Source organism: Ranitomeya imitator, chromosome 3, assembly GCF_032444005.1.
Source record: "Ranitomeya imitator isolate aRanImi1 chromosome 3, aRanImi1.pri, whole genome shotgun sequence".
In the NCBI taxonomy this organism is placed as follows: domain Eukaryota; kingdom Metazoa; phylum Chordata; class Amphibia; order Anura; family Dendrobatidae; genus Ranitomeya; species Ranitomeya imitator.
In genome coordinates this window covers 736255465-736272716 of record NC_091284.1, presented here as the reverse complement: position 1 = coordinate 736272716, position 17252 = coordinate 736255465, and the positions used below count along the sequence as shown (strand labels likewise).

The 17252-nt window shown below is 46.7% G+C and overlaps 1 protein-coding gene across 2 annotated transcripts in view; it reads left to right on the top strand.

The window, feature by feature from the left end:
• The window catches only part of CERS5 (ceramide synthase 5), a 93685-nt gene that overhangs the window by 54704 nt on the left and 21729 nt on the right, over positions 1-17252 (top strand). For both annotated transcript variants that reach the window (XM_069758834.1, XM_069758833.1), the window contains exons 5-6: positions 3890-3940; positions 15461-15553. In XM_069758834.1, coding sequence (XP_069614935.1) covers positions 3890-3940; positions 15461-15553 — 144 coding nt within the window. The remainder of the gene's footprint in view (positions 1-3889; positions 3941-15460; positions 15554-17252) is intronic.

The following is a 17252-nucleotide window of genomic DNA, read 5'->3' as shown; positions in this document are numbered from 1 at the left end:
CATTTTGGAAACTAGACCCCCAAAGGAACTAATCTAGATGTGTGGTGAGGACTTTGAACCCCCAAGTGCTTCACAGAAGTTTATAACGCAGAGCCATGAAAATAAAAAAAAAAAAAAAATTATTTTCTCAAAAATGATCTTTTAGCCTGCAATTTTTTATTTTCCCAAGGGTAACAGGAGAAATTGGACCCCAAAAGTTGTTGTCCAGTTTCTCCTGAGTACGCTGATACCCCATGAGTGGGGGTAAACCACTGTTTGGGCACACGTCGGGGCTCAGAAGGGAAGTAGTGACGTTTTGAAATGCAGACTTTGATGGAATGGTCTGCGGGTGTCACGTTGCGTTTGCAGAGCCCCTGGTGTGCCTAAACAGTAGAAACCCCCACAAGTGACCCCATTTTAGAAACTAGACCCCCCCAAGGAACTTATCTAGATATGTGGTGAGCACTTTGAACCCCCAAGTGCTTCACAGACGTTTACAACGCAGAGCCGTGAAAATAAAAAATCATTTTTCTTTCCTCAAAAATTATGTTTTAGCAAGCATTTTTTTAGATTCACAAGGGTAACAGGAGAAATTAAACCCCAGTAATTGTTGCGCAGTTTGTCTTGAGTATGCTGGTACCCCATATGTGGGGGTAAACCACTGTTTGGGCACACGTCAGGGCTCGGAAGTGAGGGAGCACCATTTGACTTTTTGAATACGAGACTGGCTGGAATCAATGGTGGCGCCATGTTGCGTTTGGAGACCCCTGATGTGCCTAAACAGTGGTCACCCCTCAATTCTAACTCCAACACTAACCCCCCCCACACCCCTAACCCTAATCCCAACTGTAGCCATAACCCTAATCACAACCCTAACCACAACTCTGATTCCAACCCTAACCCTAAGGCTATGTGCCCACGTTGCGGATTCGTGTGAGATATTTCCGCACCATTTTTGAAAAATCCGCGGGTAAAAGGCACTGCGTTTTACCTGCGGATTTTCCGTGGATTTCCAGTGTTTTTTGTGCGGATTTCACCTGCGGATTCCTATTTAGGAACAGGTGTAAAACGCTGCGGAATCCGCACAAAGAATTGACATGCTGCGGAAAATACAACGCAGCGTTTCCGCGCGGTATTTTCCGCACCATGGGCACAGCGGATTTGGTTTTTCATATGTTTACATGGTACTGTAAACCTGATGGAACACTGCTGCGAATCTGCAGCGGCCAATCCGCAGCCAAATCCGCACCGTGTGCACATAGCCTAATTCTAAAGGTATGTGCACACGCTGCGGAAAACGCTGCGGATCCGCAGCAGTTTCCCATGAGTTTACAGTTCAATGTAAACCTACGGGAAACAAAAATCGCTGTACACATGCTGCGGAAAAACTGCACGGAAACACAGCGGTTTACATTCCGCAGCATGTCACTTCTTTGTGCGGATTCCGCAGCGGTTTTACAACTGCTCCAATAGAAAATCGCAGTTGTAAAACCGCAGTGAAATGCGCAGAAAAAAACGCGGTAAATCCGCAGCGGTTTAGCACTGCGGATTTATCAAATCCGCAGCGGAAAAATCCGCAGAGGACCAGAATACGTGTGCACATACCGAAACCCTAACCCTACCCCTAACCCTACCCCTAACCCTACCCCTACCCCTAACCCTACCCCTACCCCTAACCCTACCCCTAACCCTAGCCCTAGCCCTAACCCTAGCCCTAACCCTAGCCCTAACCCTAGCCCTAACCCTAGCCCTAACCCTAGCCCTACCCCTAACCCTAACCCTATTCTAACATTAGTGGGAAAAAAAAAATTTCTTTATTTTTTTATTGTCCCTACCTATGGGGGTGACAAAGGGGGGGGGGGGGGGGCGGGTCATTTATTATTTTTTTTATTTTGATCACGGAGATAGATTATATCTCAGTGATCAAAATGCACTTTGGAACGAATCTGCCGGCCGGCAGATTCGGCGGGCGCACTGCGCATGCGCCCGCCATTTTGGAAGATGGCGGCGCCCAGGGAGAAGATGGACGGGACCCCGGCTGGATCGGTAAGTATGATGGGGTGGGGGGGACCACGGGGGCGGGGGGGACCACGGGGGCGGGGGGGACCACGGGGGGGGGGACCACGGGGGGGGGACACCACGGGGGGGGGGGGGGTGGAACGGAGCGCGGGGGGGCTGGAGCGGAGCACCGGGGGGGGGGGGGGGGGTGGACCGGAGCGCAGGGGGGGTGATTGGAGCACGGGGGGAGCGGACAAGAGCACGGGGGGGAGCGGAGCACTGGACGGAGGTGAGTCGGAGCAGTGTATCGGCCAGATCGGGGGGCTGGGGGGGCGATCGGTGGGGTGGGGGCACATTAGTATTTTTATTATTATTATTATTATTATTATACATTTTTATAGCGCCATTTATTCCATGGCGCTTTACATGTGAATTTCCAGCCATGGCCGATGATATTGCAGCATCGGCCATGGCTGGATTGTAATATTTCACCAGTTATAATAGGTGAAATATTACAAATCGCTCTGATTGGCAGTTTCACTTTCAACAGCCAATCAGAGCGATCGTAGCCACGAGGGGGTGAAGCCACCTCCCCTGGGCTAAACTACCACTCCCCCTGTCCCTGCAGATCGGGTGAAATGGGAGTTAACCCTTTCACCCGATCTGCAGGGACGCGATCTTTCCATGACGCCACATAGGCGTCATGGGTCGGATTGGCACCGACTTTCATGACGCCTACGTGGCGTCATGGGTCGGGAAGGGGTTAAAGTAATGATAGCCACTCGTTTTTCTTTACTTGGCTGCTTTTTTTCTTGCCATAATACAAATTCTAACAGTCTATTCAGTAGGACTATCAGCTGTGTATCCACCAGACTTCTGCACAACACAACTGATGGTCCCAACCCCATTTATAAGGCAAGAAATCCCACTTATTAAACCTGACAGGGCACACCTGTGAAGTGAAAACCATTCCCGGTGACTGCCTCTTGAAGCTCATCAAGAGAATGCCAAGAGTGTGCAAAGTAGTCATCAAAGCAAAAGGTGGCTACTTTGAAGAACCTAGAATATAAGACTTATTTTCAGTTGTTTCATACTTTTTTGTTAAGTATATAATTCCACGTGTGTTAATTCATAGTTTTGATGCCTTCAATGTGAATTTACAATTTTCATAGTCCTGAAAATACAGAAAAATCTTTAAATGAGAAGGTATGTCCAAACTTTTGGTCTGTACTGTATGTCATGTATCCTGAGACCGCCGTGTTGGTCATCCCCCCCCCCCACTTCCCCTGAGACCGCCGTGTTGGTCACCCCCCCCCCCCCCCACTTCCCCTGAGACCGCCGTGTTGGTCATCCCCCCACTTCCCATGAGACCGCTGTGTTGGTCATCCCCCCACTTCCCATGAGACCGCCGTGTTGGGCATCCCCCCACTTCCCCTGAGACCGCCGTGTTGGGCATCCCCCCACTTCCCCTGAGACTGCCGTGTTGGGCATCCCCCCCCACTTCCCCTGAGACTGCTGGGTCGCGCATCCCCCCCCACTTCCCCTGAGACCGCCGTGTTGGTCTTCCCCCCCACTTCCCCTGAGACTGCTGGGTCGCGCATCCCCCCCCACTTCCCCTGAGACCGCTGGGTTGTGCATCCCCCACTTCCCCCGAGACTGCTGGGTCGGGCATCCCCCCACTTCCCCTGAGACTGCTGGGTCGGGCATCCCCCCACTTCCCCCGAGACTGCTGGGTCGGGCATCCCCCCACTTCCCCTGAGACTGCTGGGTCGCTGCCGCATTCACCATGCATGACACTCATAAACATTTCTTACTGTTTTTAAAGAGGAACCCCTCTTGTGAATTCATTTTGTACTTATGGCTGTGAGCATTATAGTGATTTTCTATGTTTTTTTTTTTTTTCTTTTTGCAGTCACCCTGGTTCTGGGATACTCGACAGTGCTGGTACAACTACCCCTATCAGGTAAAGAATACTGCACCTTCACATCATATTCAGGACTTGAGCAATCAAAGCTTATATATATATTTCCTCTTTACAAGATGTCCCTGTGCTATACTGTACACTGTGCCTGCAATACTATGAATTCCCTCTTGCACCCCCTAATGCCCCACTTATTACAATGGCCCATTGTGCGACTGATGACACACCGTTGCCTGCTGCAGTCAGGTTACACAGTGGCAGTAACTTCATAGGGCGGTGTGAAGGTGAGAACGGAGCATGGCTGCTTTCCTGTTCCTGCTCTCTCACCAGTCCTTTTAGTACAGCAGTGTGACAGATCCGCCATGTCCTTGGAGGCTTCAGATTCTCCTTCCTGTACCCATCAACAGTTGAAAGAAAAAAAAAATGACCTGATGTCGTACTGATTTTATGTAACTAAAGAATAATATTGAAAAGCTCCATTCGCATCATCATAACTTCCAATTTTGACCTCAACTGTCAACCGAACCCCAACGATACTAATGGGGTCCATCGGGTTCTGTGTAGTATCTGCCGCTTTCATGATAGAAGAAATGGCACCGCAGATGCTCACATGGCCCAAAATGGAAAATTCTGATATAAATTTGTTTCAGTTTCATCCACTTTCCAAAGATGTGTGAAGGGAGCATGAGAGCCTCTTATTCATGTGCAGATGCCGACACAACTTAGAGCTGTTTCTACACTGTAGACAATCCAACAAGAGAATAGCCTCCACCTTTAGGCTATGTGCACACTAAGGAAAAGAGGTGCGGAATTTTCTGCACAAAATCCGCATCTCCTGGCAGAATCCGCAGCCGCAGATTTTGTGTGGTTTTTATGCAGAATTGATGCAGATTTTGTGCGGATTTTGTGCGGTTTTTGCCACTGCGGATTTTTAACATGGAGGGGTGCAGAAACACTGCAAATCCGCACAAAAGAAGTGACATGCACTTCTTTGAAATCCGCAGCAATTCCGCACTGATTTTTCCGCACCATCTGCACAGCTTTTTTTTTCACTCCATTGAATAACCTTGTGCATCACAGTGTGGATCTGCAGCGTTTCTGCATGGAAAAATCCGCTGAGGATCCACAGCAATTCCCCATCGTGTGCACATAGCCTTAGGACGCAGTCAGACATCCGTATGAATCTGAACACTGTGCACAGACTGGCCAGCAGCTCTTCTGACCGAGCAGGACCGCGTCATGTATTTCTATGCAGCTGTCACGCTTGGGTTGGGAGAGCCGCCGGCCAGTCCGTGCACTGCGATCACATCTCATTCCAATTTATATGGCCGTTTGACTGTGCCCTTAGACTGATATATTGCACAGTTCCACACTAGCGTAATATAGGGGTGTAGAAAGGTTCCCATAAGAGCTGTAAGTTCCTGTCGACTGGCCGTCTAACGGCTGAACTTGCAGCTTACTATAGGAGTGTATAATGCTTTCCGTTCTGCTCATTTCATGGTCAGACTGAGACTTGTGGTTGTGATATGAATGTGTGACAATGGCCTAATGTAGTGCAGCAAATCTTTGAGTTAAAGGAGAAATATGGATTTGGCTAGTAGAAGATGACCTAGCCTGACTGCAAGTGATCCCCTTTCTCAAATAAGCAGGACCGTACACAGTTGAGTCTCTGGATGGAAAGAAGTATTTTTCTTTTCATTACCATCAAACGTAGATATTGGTATCACAAAATGTGTTGGAAAGCTGCACTAATCTTCATTACAACATTGTCTTTACTTCCAAAAAAACTGTTTATGTGCTTAGTATGGCTCCGTCCGTACCAGAGGCAGGTTTTCATTTTTTAACAGGTTTCTTTGTTTGTTAGGAAACCACAACCATTTTGCTAGCCACGCTGATTTTTACCATACTTTCATCAACCACATAATACAACTAACTGTAACTACAAGTAAAAGCGCTTTACCCTACTTGCCCCTCCTGTATCTTTATCTGTAGTCTCAATGCCTCCTGTCCAGTCCACTTTGCTCCAGTTACATTGTCTCTTCTTAGTGTAGTATTAAAGGGGTTTTCTACAAGTTTTTAAAATTAATACTAAAGAATCCCTGCTCAAATTGGAAAGGACAACCTCATGTCCCTCTGTTACTTCAATTGTCTGCTGCATCTAATCTCTGGCCTCAGCAGCTACAGGCTAAATTTGTGCCAAATACCATCACAGTGAACACACAAAATATTTTCCACCACATAGTGACTGCATAATACCACATACAAGGGACAAATGCTACCACATCATGGCCAAACCAAATATTACCACCATATAGTGACCGAATACTACCACATACAAGGTTCAAATAGCACCAAATCATGACCAGACCAAATATTACCACAATATAGTGACCGAATAATACAACATACAAGGGACAAATGGCACCACATCATGACCAGACCAAATACCGTATTTCCCAGCGTATAAGACGACTTTTTGACCCCTAAAAATTGTCCCAAAAGTCGGGGGTCGTCTTATACGCCGGGTACAGCGTGTGCAGGGAGCGATCTGCATGTCGGTGTGTGGTTCCCAGGGTCTGGAGGACAGGAAACTCTCCTTCAGGCCCTGGGATCCATATTCATGTAAAAAATAAAGAATAAAAATAAAAAACATGGATATACTCACCCTCGGACGGCCCCTGGCTCACAGCGCTGCTAGCGTCTGCTTCTGTTCCTTCGATGACGTCGCGGTCAGGTGACCGGTCACCTGACCGGTCACCTGACCGCTCATGTGACCGCGACTTCATTGAAGGTCCTTCACTCACTGCGTTCCTAAGGAACAGAGGCAGACGCTAGCAGCGCTGAGCACCAGGGGCCGTCCGAGGGTGAGTATATCCATGTTTTTTATTTTTATTGTTTATTTTTTACATGAATATGGATCCCAGGGCCTGAAACAGAGTTTCCTCTCCTCCAGACCCTGGGAACCACACGCCGTATAAGATGACTGGGTGTATAAGATGATCCCAGTCTTATACGGCGGGCATATCCCAAATTCCATATTTTATATGGAAAAGTTGGGGGTAGTCTTATACGCCCAGTCATCTTATATACCAGAAAATACGGTATTACCACCATATAGTGACCGAATAATACCACATACAATGGAAAAATACCACCACACCATGGCCGGACTGCATATTATCACTACATAGTGACCGAATACTGCCACATACAAGGGACAAATATCACATCATGACCAGATCACATATTACCACCGTATAGTGACTGAATAATGCCACATACAAAGGACAAATGCCACCACAGTGACCACACAACATATTTTCCACCACATAGTGACCGAATAATACCACATACAAGGGACAAATATCACATCATGACCAGACCACATAGTACTACCACAATAATAATACTAATCTACTATATAATTGTCTAAGGGTCACTTCCGTCTGTCTGTCTGTCTGTCCGTCCTTCTGTCACGGTTATTCATTCGCTGATTGGTTTCGGCAGCTGTCTGTTATGGCTGCCGCGACCAATCAGCGACGGGCACAGTCCGGAAGAAAATGGCCGCTCCTTACTCCCCGCAGTCAGTGCCTGTTGCCCGCATAGTCCCCTCCGGTCACCGCTAACACAGGGTTAATGCCGGCGGTAACGGACCGCGTTATGCCGCGGGTAACGCACTCCGTTACCGCCGCTATTAACCCTGTGTGTCCCCAACTTTTTACTATTGATGCTGGGTATGCAGCATCAATAGTAAAACGATCTAATGTTAAAAATAATAATAAAACAAAAAACCTTATTCTCACCTTCCGCCGTCGCGTCCTCTCCTCGGCACTGCAAGCGGCAGGTTCCGCTTCCAAAGATGCTATGGGAGAAGGACCTTCCATGACGTCATGGAAGGTTCTGCGCTCATACCAATCCTGGGACCGGATACCGCACACAAGCGCCGGAACTACAATGGGCTCTTCGGATGGTGAGTGTTTCTTTTTTATTTTTTAACCTGTTACATACGTAACTGGGCAATATACTAACTGGCTGGGCAATATACTACGTGTCTGTGCTGTATACTACATGACTGGGCAATATACTACGTGGCTCTGTGCTGTATATTACGTGGCTGTGCAATATACTACGTGGCTGTGCAATATAGTACGTGGCTGTGCAATATAGTACGTGGCTGTGCAATATAGTACGTGGCTGTGCAATATAGTACGTGGCTGTGCAATATAGTACGTGGCTGTGCAATATAGTACGTGGCTGTGCAATATAGTACGTGGCTGGGCAATATAGTACGTGGCTGGGCAATATTCTACGTGGCTGGGCAATATTCTACGTGGCTGAGCAATAGACTACGAGGACATGCATATTCTAGAATACCCGATGCGTTAGAATCGGGCCACCATCTAGTACCACATAAAAGGGATAAATACTAGTGATGAGCGAGCGTGGTCGCATAAGATTTTATCCGAGCATGCTCGTGTGCTAATACAGTATCTTTGACGTGCTCGAATACTATGCTCGAGTTGCCATGTTTGCATGTCTCGCCATTATTCAACAGCCGCAACACATGCAGGGATTGCCTAACCAGATCACATTTTACCACCATATAGTGAATGGATAATACTACAGTACTACAATAATGATCATGAATAAAAATCACAATACGAACACTAGTATTGCCATCAGTGCCACTATAAGCAGGAGCTCAGTGTATAGTGTACAGGTAATTGTGATCACCAGTGCCATTATACACAGAGGCTCTGTATATATTGATCACCGGTGACACTATACATAGGAACTCTGTATATAGTATACAGATAATAGTGATCACTAGTGATATTATACACAGGAACTCAGTATATAGTGTGTTGTGAATTCTGTGGCAGAGCTCCCTCCTGTGGTCACAAGTGGTACTTCGGCTGATTCTCTCTGGGAGCTTCCGTTTGTGGAGGAAACTGGTACTGCTGCTTCTGAGTTTCCTCCCTCAGGTGATCTGGTGAGGTCGTTAGGTGCTTCTCTACTTAACCCCACCTAATGCTTTGATTCATGCTTCCTGTCAATGTTCCAGTGTTGGACTTGTTTTTTCTCTGGATCATCCCTGTGGCCTGCTGCTCTGCATAGCTAAGTGCTTCTTTGCTATTTGTTTGCAATTTTTTCTGTCCAGCTTGTCTATTTGTTTTGCTGGAAGCTCTGGGACGCAAAGGGTGTACCTCCGTGCCGTTAGTTCGGTACGGAGGGTCTTTTTGCCCCCTTTGCGTGGTTTTCTTTAGGGTTTTGTGTAGACCGCAAAGTTATCTTTCCTATCCTCGTTCTGTCTAGAATATCGGGCCTCACTTTGCTGAATCTATTTCATCCCTACGTTTGTCTTTTCATCTTACAGTCATTATATGTGGGGGGCTGCCTTTTCCTTTGGGGTATTTCTCTGAGGCAAGGTAGGCTTATTTTTCTTTCTTCAGGCTAGTTAGTTTCTCAGGCTGTGCCAAGTTGCATAGGGAGCGTTAGGCACAATCCACGGCTGCCTCTAGTTGTGTTTGGAGAGGATCAGGGATTGCGGTCTGCAGAGTTCCCACGTCTCAGAGCTCGTTCTATTATTTTGGGTTATTGTCAGATCACTGTATGTGCTCTGACCTCCATGTCCATTGTGATACTGAATTGCCTTTCATAACAGTACAGGAAGCCAGAAGTACTAATGATTCTCAATAGAGGGAAAAAAAGTTCTGAGACCATTTTTTTTTCTTGGCATTGTGTTTTGTCTTTTTTTTTCCCTTAGACATTTGGGTGGTTCAGTACACAGGTGTAGCGATGGACATTAGATGTCTGTCTTCATTTGTGGATCAGCTCTCGGCAAGAGTACAAAAGATTCAAGACACTATTGATCAGAAATCTATGTTAGAACCAAGAATTCCTATTCCTGATTTGTTTTTTGGAGATAGAACTAAGTTTCTGAGTTTCAAAAATAATTGTAAATTATTTCTGGCCTTGAAACCTCGTTCCTCTGGTGATCCAGTTCAACAGGTTTTGATTATTATTTCTTTTTTGCGCGGCGACCCTCAGGACTGGGCATTCTCTTGCGCCAGGAGATCCTGCATTAAGTAATATCAATGCGTTTTTCCTGGCGCTCAGATTGCTGTACGATGAGCCTAATTCAGTGGATCAGGCAGAAAAGAATTTGCTGGCTCTTTGTCAGGGTCAGGATGAGATAGAGGTATATTGCCAGAAATTTAGAAAATGGTCAGTGCTCACTCATTGGAATGAATCTGCGCTGGCAGCTATGTTCAGAAAGGGTCTCTCTGAAGCCCTTAAGGATGTCATGGTGGGATTTCCTATGCCTGCTGGTTTGAATGAGTCTATGTCTTTGGCTATTCAGATCGGTCGACGCTTGCGTGAGCGTAAATCTGTGCACCATTTGGCGGTATTACCTGAGCTTAAACCTGAGCCTATGCAGTGCGATAGGACTTTGACCAGAGTTGAACGGCAAGAACACAGACGTCTGAATGGGCTGTGTTTCTACTGTGGTGATTCCACTCATGCTATCTCTGATTGTCCTAAGCGCACTAAGCGGTTCGCTAGGTCTGCCACCATTGGTACGGTACAGTCAAAATTTCTTCTGTCCGTTACCTTGATCTGCTCTTTGTCATCGTATTCTGTCATGGCGTTTGTGGATTCAGGCGCTGCCCTGAATTTGATGGACTTGGAATATGCTAAGCGTTGTGGGTTTTTCTTGGAGCCCTTGCAGTGTCCTATTCCATTGAGCGGTATTGATGCTACGCCTTTGGCCAAGAATAAGCCTCAATACTGGACCCAGCTGACCATGTGCATGGCTCCTGCACATCAGGAGGTTATTCGCTTTCTGGTGTTGCATAATCTGCATGATGTGGTCGTGTTGGGGTTGCCATGGCTACAAGCCCATAATCCAGTATTGGATTGGAAATCCATGTCGGTGTCCAGCTGGGGTTGTCAGGGGGTACATGGTGATGTTCCATTTTTGTCAATTTCGTCATCCACCCCTTCTGAGATTCCAGAGTTCTTGTCTGATTACCGGGATGTATTTGATGAGCCCAAGTCCGATGCCCTACCTCCGCATAGGGATTGTGATTGTGCTATCAATTTGATTCCTGGTAGTAAATTCCCAAAAGGTCGACTGTTTAATTTATCCGTGCCTGAGCACACCGCTATGCGCAGTTATGTGAAGGAATCCCTGGAGAAGGGGCATATTCGCCCGTCATCGTCGCCATTAGGAGCAGGGTTCTTTTTTGTAGCCAAAAAGGATCGTTCGCTGAGACCTTGTATAGATTATCGCCTTCTTAATAAGATCACTGTTAAATTTCAGTACCCCTTGCCTTTGTTATCTGATTTGTTTGCTCGGATTAAGGGGGCTAGTTGGTTCACCAAGATTGATCTTCGTGGTGCGTATAATCTGGTGCGTATTAAGCGAGGCGATGAATGGAAAACTGCATTTAATACGCCCGAGGGTCATTTTGAGTATCTAGTGATGCCATTCGGACTTGCCAATGCTCCATCAGTGTTTCAGTCCTTTATGCATGACATCTTCCGAGAGTACCTGGATAAATTCCTGATTGTGTACTTGGATGACATTTTGATCTTCTCGGATGATTGGGAGACTCATGTGAAACAGGTCAGAACGGTTTTTCAGGTCCTGCGTGCTAATTCTTTGTTTGTGAAGGGATCAAAGTGTCTCTTTGGTGTGCAGAAGGTTTCATTTTTGGGGTTCATCTTTTCCCCTTCTACTATCGAGATGGATCCTGTTAAGGTCCAAGCCATCCATGATTGGACTCAGCCGACATCTCTGAAAAGTCTGCAAAAGTTCCTGGGCTTTGCTAATTTTTATCGTCGCTTCATCTGCAATTTTTCTAGTATTGCCAAACCATTGACCGATTTGACCAAGAAGGGTGCTGATTTGGTCAATTGGTCTTCTGCTGCTGTGGAAGCTTTTCAAGAGTTGAAGCGTCATTTTTCTTCTGCCCCTGTGTTGTGTCAACCAGATGTTTCTCTTCCGTTCCAGGTCGAGGTTGATGCTTCTGAGATTGGAGCAGGGGCTGTTTTGTCGCAGAGAGGTTCTGATTGTTCAGTGATGAAACCATGCGCTTTTTTTTCCAGGAAGTTTTCGCCTGCTGAGCGGAATTATGATGTGGGCAACCGAGAGTTGCTGGCCATGAAGTGGGCATTCGAGGAGTGGCGTCATTGGCTTGAAGGAGCTAAGCATCGCGTGGTGGTATTGACTGATCATAAGAACTTGACTTATCTCGAGTCTGCTAAGCGTTTGAATCCTAGACAGGCTCGTTGGTCACTGTTTTTCGCCCGTTTTGACTTTGTGATTTCGTACCTTCCGGGCTCTAAAAATGTGAAGGCGGATGCTCTGTCTAGGAGTTTTGTGCCCGACTCTCCGGGTTTATCTGAGCCGGCGGGTATCCTCAAGGAAGGAGTAATTGTGTCTGCCATCTCCCCTGATTTGCGGCGGGTGCTGCAAAAATTTCAGGCTAATAAACCTGATCGTTGTCCAGTGGAGAAACTGTTTGTCCCGGATAGGTGGACAAATAAAGTGATCTCTGAGGTTCATTGTTCGGTGTTGGCTGGTCATCCTGGAATCTTTGGTACCAGAGAGTTAGTGGCTAGATCCTTTTGGTGGCCATCTCTGTCGCGGGATGTGCGTACTTTTGTGCAGTCCTGTGGGATTTGTGCTCGGGCTAAACCCTGCTGTTCTCGTGCCAGTGGGTTGCTTTTGCCCTTGCCGGTCCCGAAGAGACCTTGGACACATATCTCTATGGATTTTATTTCAGATCTTCCCGTCTCTCAAAAGATGTCAGTCATTTGGGTGGTCTGTGATCGCTTTTCTAAGATGGTCCATCTGGTACCCTTGTCCAAATTGCCTTCCTCCTCTGATTTGGTGCCATTGTTCTTCCAGCATGTGGTTCGTTTGCATGGCATTCCAGAGAATATAGTTTCTGACAGAGGTTCCCAGTTTGTTTCGAGGTTTTGGCGAGCCTTTTGTGGTAGGATGGGCATTGACTTGTCTTTTTCCTCGGCTTTTCATCCTCAGACTAATGGCCAGACCGAACGAACAAATCAGACCTTGGAAACATATCTGAGATGCTTTGTTTCTGCTGATCAGGATGACTGGGTGTCCTTTTTGCCTTTGGCTGAGTTCGCCCTTAATAATCGGGCCAGCTCGGCTACCTTAGTTTCACCGTTTTTCTGCAACTCTGGGTTCCATCCTCGTTTCTCTTCAGGGCAGGTTGAGTCTTCGGACTGTCCTGGTGTGGATACTGTGGTGGACAGGTTGCAGCAGATTTGGACTCATGTAGTGGACAATTTGACCTTGTCCCAGGAGAAGGCTCAACGTTTCGCTAATCGCAGATGCCGTGTTGGTCCCCGACTTCGTGTTGGGGATCTGGTTTGGTTATCTTCTCGTCATATTCCTATGAAGGTTTCCTCTCCTAAGTTTAAACCTCGTTTCATTGGTCCTTATAGGATTTCTGAGGTTATTAATCCTGTGTCTTTTCGTCTGACCCTCCCAGATTCTTTTTCCATACATAACGTCTTCCATAGGTCATTGTTGCGGAGATACGTGGCACCTATGGTTCCATCTGTTGACCCTCCTGCCCCGGTTTTGGTGGAGGGGGAATTGGAGTATATTGTGGAGAAGATTTTGGATTCTCGTGTTTCAAGACGGAAACTCCAGTATCTGGTTAAATGGAAGGGTTATGCTCAGGAGGATAATTCCTGGGTTTTTGCCTCTGATGTCCATGCCCCCGATCTTGTTCGTGCCTTTCATGTGGCTCATCCTGGTCGGCCTGGGGGCTCTGGTGAGGGTTCAGTTACCCCTCCTCAAGGGGGGGTACTGTTGTGAATTCTGTGGCAGAGCTCCCTCCTGTGGTCACAAGTGGTACTTCGGCTGATTCTCTCTGGGAGCTTCCGTTTGTGGAGGAAACTGGTACTGCTGCTTCTGAGTTTCCTCCCTCAGGTGATCTGGTGAGGTCGTTAGGTGCTTCTCTACTTAACCCCACCTAATGCTTTGATTCATGCTTCCTGTCAATGTTCCAGTGTTGGACTTGTTTTTTCTCTGGATCATTCCTGTGGCCTGCTGCTCTGCATAGCTAAGTGCTTCTTTGCTATTTGTTTGCTATTTTTTCTGTCCAGCTTGTCTATTTGATTTGCTGGAAGCTCTGGGACGCAGAGGGTGTACCTCCGTGCCGTTAGTTCGGTACGGAGGGTCTTTTTGCCCCCTTTGCGTGGTTTTCTTTAGGGTTTTGTGTAGACCGCAAAGTTATCTTTCCTATCCTCGTTCTGTCTAGAATATCGGGCCTCACTTTGCTGAATCTATTTCATCCCTACGTTTGTCTTTTCATCTTACTCACAGTCATTATATGTGGGGGGCTGCCTTTTCCTTTGGGGTATTTCTCTGAGGCAAGGTAGGCTTATTTTTCTTTCTTCAGGCTAGTTAGTTTCTCAGGCTGTGCCGAGTTGCATAGGGAGCGTTAGGCGCAATCCACGGCTGCCTCTAGTTGTGTTTGGAGAGGATCAGGGATTGCGGTCTGCAGAGTTCCCACGTCTCAGAGCTCGTTCTATTATTTTGGGTTATTGTCAGATCACTGTATGTGCTCTGACCTCCATGTCCATTGTGATACTGAATTGCCTTTCATAACAATAGTGTACAGTATACAGTTAATACAGTGATGTCTCTAGGTGAAGTCCTGCCTCTTTTCTTCATCCAGTGCAGACCACTATCACATCTTCAAGCCAGGACTTGTCTCTGCAGAAAATAGCAGACATCTACAGCTGATCGCTTCTAGAGCACATTCCCCACTTTTTCCCCGATTTACCAGATGAAGAAAAAAGCGACTGTGCCAACCTGCACAGTAACGGGACCTCCTTTTTTCCTCCATTAAAAACGGCATCCTGAAAAGTAAAATATATTACAGCAGTAATAATGTTCCCTAATTGGCCCCTACAGTAATTATGTCCTCCACTTGTTACCATGAAACAATAATCAATGTTCCTCATCTGGCCCTCTTCCTGTAATAATGGCCCCCTATGTTCTCCCATCCTGTAATGGCCCCATATTGCCGCTATTCTATATAGATTTCCAGTGGCATCCTCTTCCTCCAATATATGTGGCGTGGATGGGCCGTGACATCATACGCTGGCGGCATCAGCTTACAGTCTTTGTTGGGCTGGCGGCTGTTGTATATTATGGTGCAGGAAGTCGGTGGCTTTCTGTACTGCAGTACAGTTCATTGTTTGCATGTCTTTGAACGCACATTCAGTTGAAGATGGCAGGAACACAGAACTAGTCCAGGACACTGCTCCATGCCAGTTCGGGGGACCAGTTGCAATTTGAACCATCGGTTCCCCAGAACTGGTGGAACCTCACCCCTGGTCCTTACAGCCGGGAGTTTGTTGCTTTCACAATCCCATAGTAGTATCGTATAGACCCTTGTATGATTCCCTGAGATCAGTTCAGATCCTGTACATAATAAACATACGAAGGCCATGATGTATCTATCAGAATTATAACTTTACTTTTTTTGTCTGTTTCTTCCACAGCCGCTCACGCAGGGTCTTTACTATTATTATATTCAACAGCTGGCGTTTTACTGGTCCTTAATGTTCTCCCAGTTCACAGACATCAAGCGCAAGGTAAGGCTTCCCCGAGAATAAGGCAGTATGTGGGAATGTGATGGTGCCTGAAAGTAGACCATAACCTGTTCTTCTCAGAGATAATGGATGGGAGCTGGGCTACCTAGAGGTAGATACATTACTGGAGATCGGCTCCATGTACATCGTCATGTATGCAAGCAAAAGTCACGTGTGAGCAGAGAGCTCCATTCACCCATCAGAGAGCGGCCTGTTGGCCTCCTCTGGGTGGTTTGCATTATGTAGCAGGCTGTAGGGTTAAGACTTAGGCTATGATCTTATGGATTAAGGTCCTCAGTAGAGCAAAGTGGCAGAAGAAATAAGCTTTAGGTGACTGGTGCCAATAACTAATGGTGGGAGTTAATCTACCTTCCAAAAAATATTAGTATGGCCACTGCTGGTAATATTGCCGTTCTGTGCAGTAAAAAATGGGGGCAACTAGAGAAGCAGTCTGAGATCTTATCCAGTACTTGAGCAATCCAGCATGGATGGATGATGTGGAGCTGTGTGCCAGGCGGACGTTCCTTCTGCAAACACTGCGTATCCTGCCTCGTGCTACAACATGACAGTTCTCGGCCGTCCTGTGACTACATTTCCTGTACTCGCCGGTGCTCATTGAAGCTCATAGGACACAACCACATTCTTTCTTCATATCTTGCCCTCGTGTCTCAATAACTCAAGTCAGCCAACGTCTTATTAGGAAAAGAATAATCTGATGGCCGTTCTGCACATTGTGAATCACTCAACAAGGCCATTTCTTCTTATACAGAACTGACCTCTTATTGATAGAGATGGGAATGAAAATGTTCCTTCACCTCCTGTGCTGCGATTTTGGAGATTTGGAATTTGGGAACAATAATTATTTTTTTTCATAGTATTATTTTTTTTTTTAAACATGAAACATTGTCGACCCTTCTACATATGCCCTATTCCGAAGGAGAGGATTTCTGTTTTTGGGAATCTCCCCGACCCCCAATATTCAGAGAGTGGAGCTACTTACTATAAAGGGCAATATGTTCTGATGACAGATCCTCTTAAGTGTGGTTTTCGGTCGATTTAACATCTAATCAATACGCCAGCAATGTCTGGTAGTTAAGGGGTCAGACCTCTGGGCCTCATACAGTCTTGACCGGACACTATAAACATTTTCTGTCATATGGAATCTAGAAACCTTTACAAATTGATCATTTCATCTTTGCCTGTGTAAGGTTGTCAAAAATTTGATTCGCAGCTTGAGGGTTTTCCGGTTTTATGAAAGTGTGACTGCAGACTTCTGACTATTTACAGCGCGAGCACTGTACGCTCTTCAGTGTCACCGGTGAGGGTTGGTGGTCACATGCCGGCATACTCTGCCCCGCTCAGTACAAGTGACTCAGTACTCAGGCCGCACACAGTCTAGTCACAATGAGGCCAGAAGTCTGCAAATCACATTCTTGTGATCATATGGATGACTCTCCTCCCCAAAGCCACCCCCAAATTGCAGCATGCACGATTTTCCTCCGTTGATTGGATGGCGCTTGCCCACTCACCTCTATAGGGCTGTATAAAAAATAGGAGTGTGATCAGAGTTAAGTTTTTTCCACCGCCGAGAGAATCAGTCCAATTCCGCTGATAAGGCCAGATGCGATATGCTAAGACTCTCGTCTCCTGCTCTGCTGCGAGCGTGATCCAAGTGTCAGTGCTCAAATCCTCTTGCATCAGA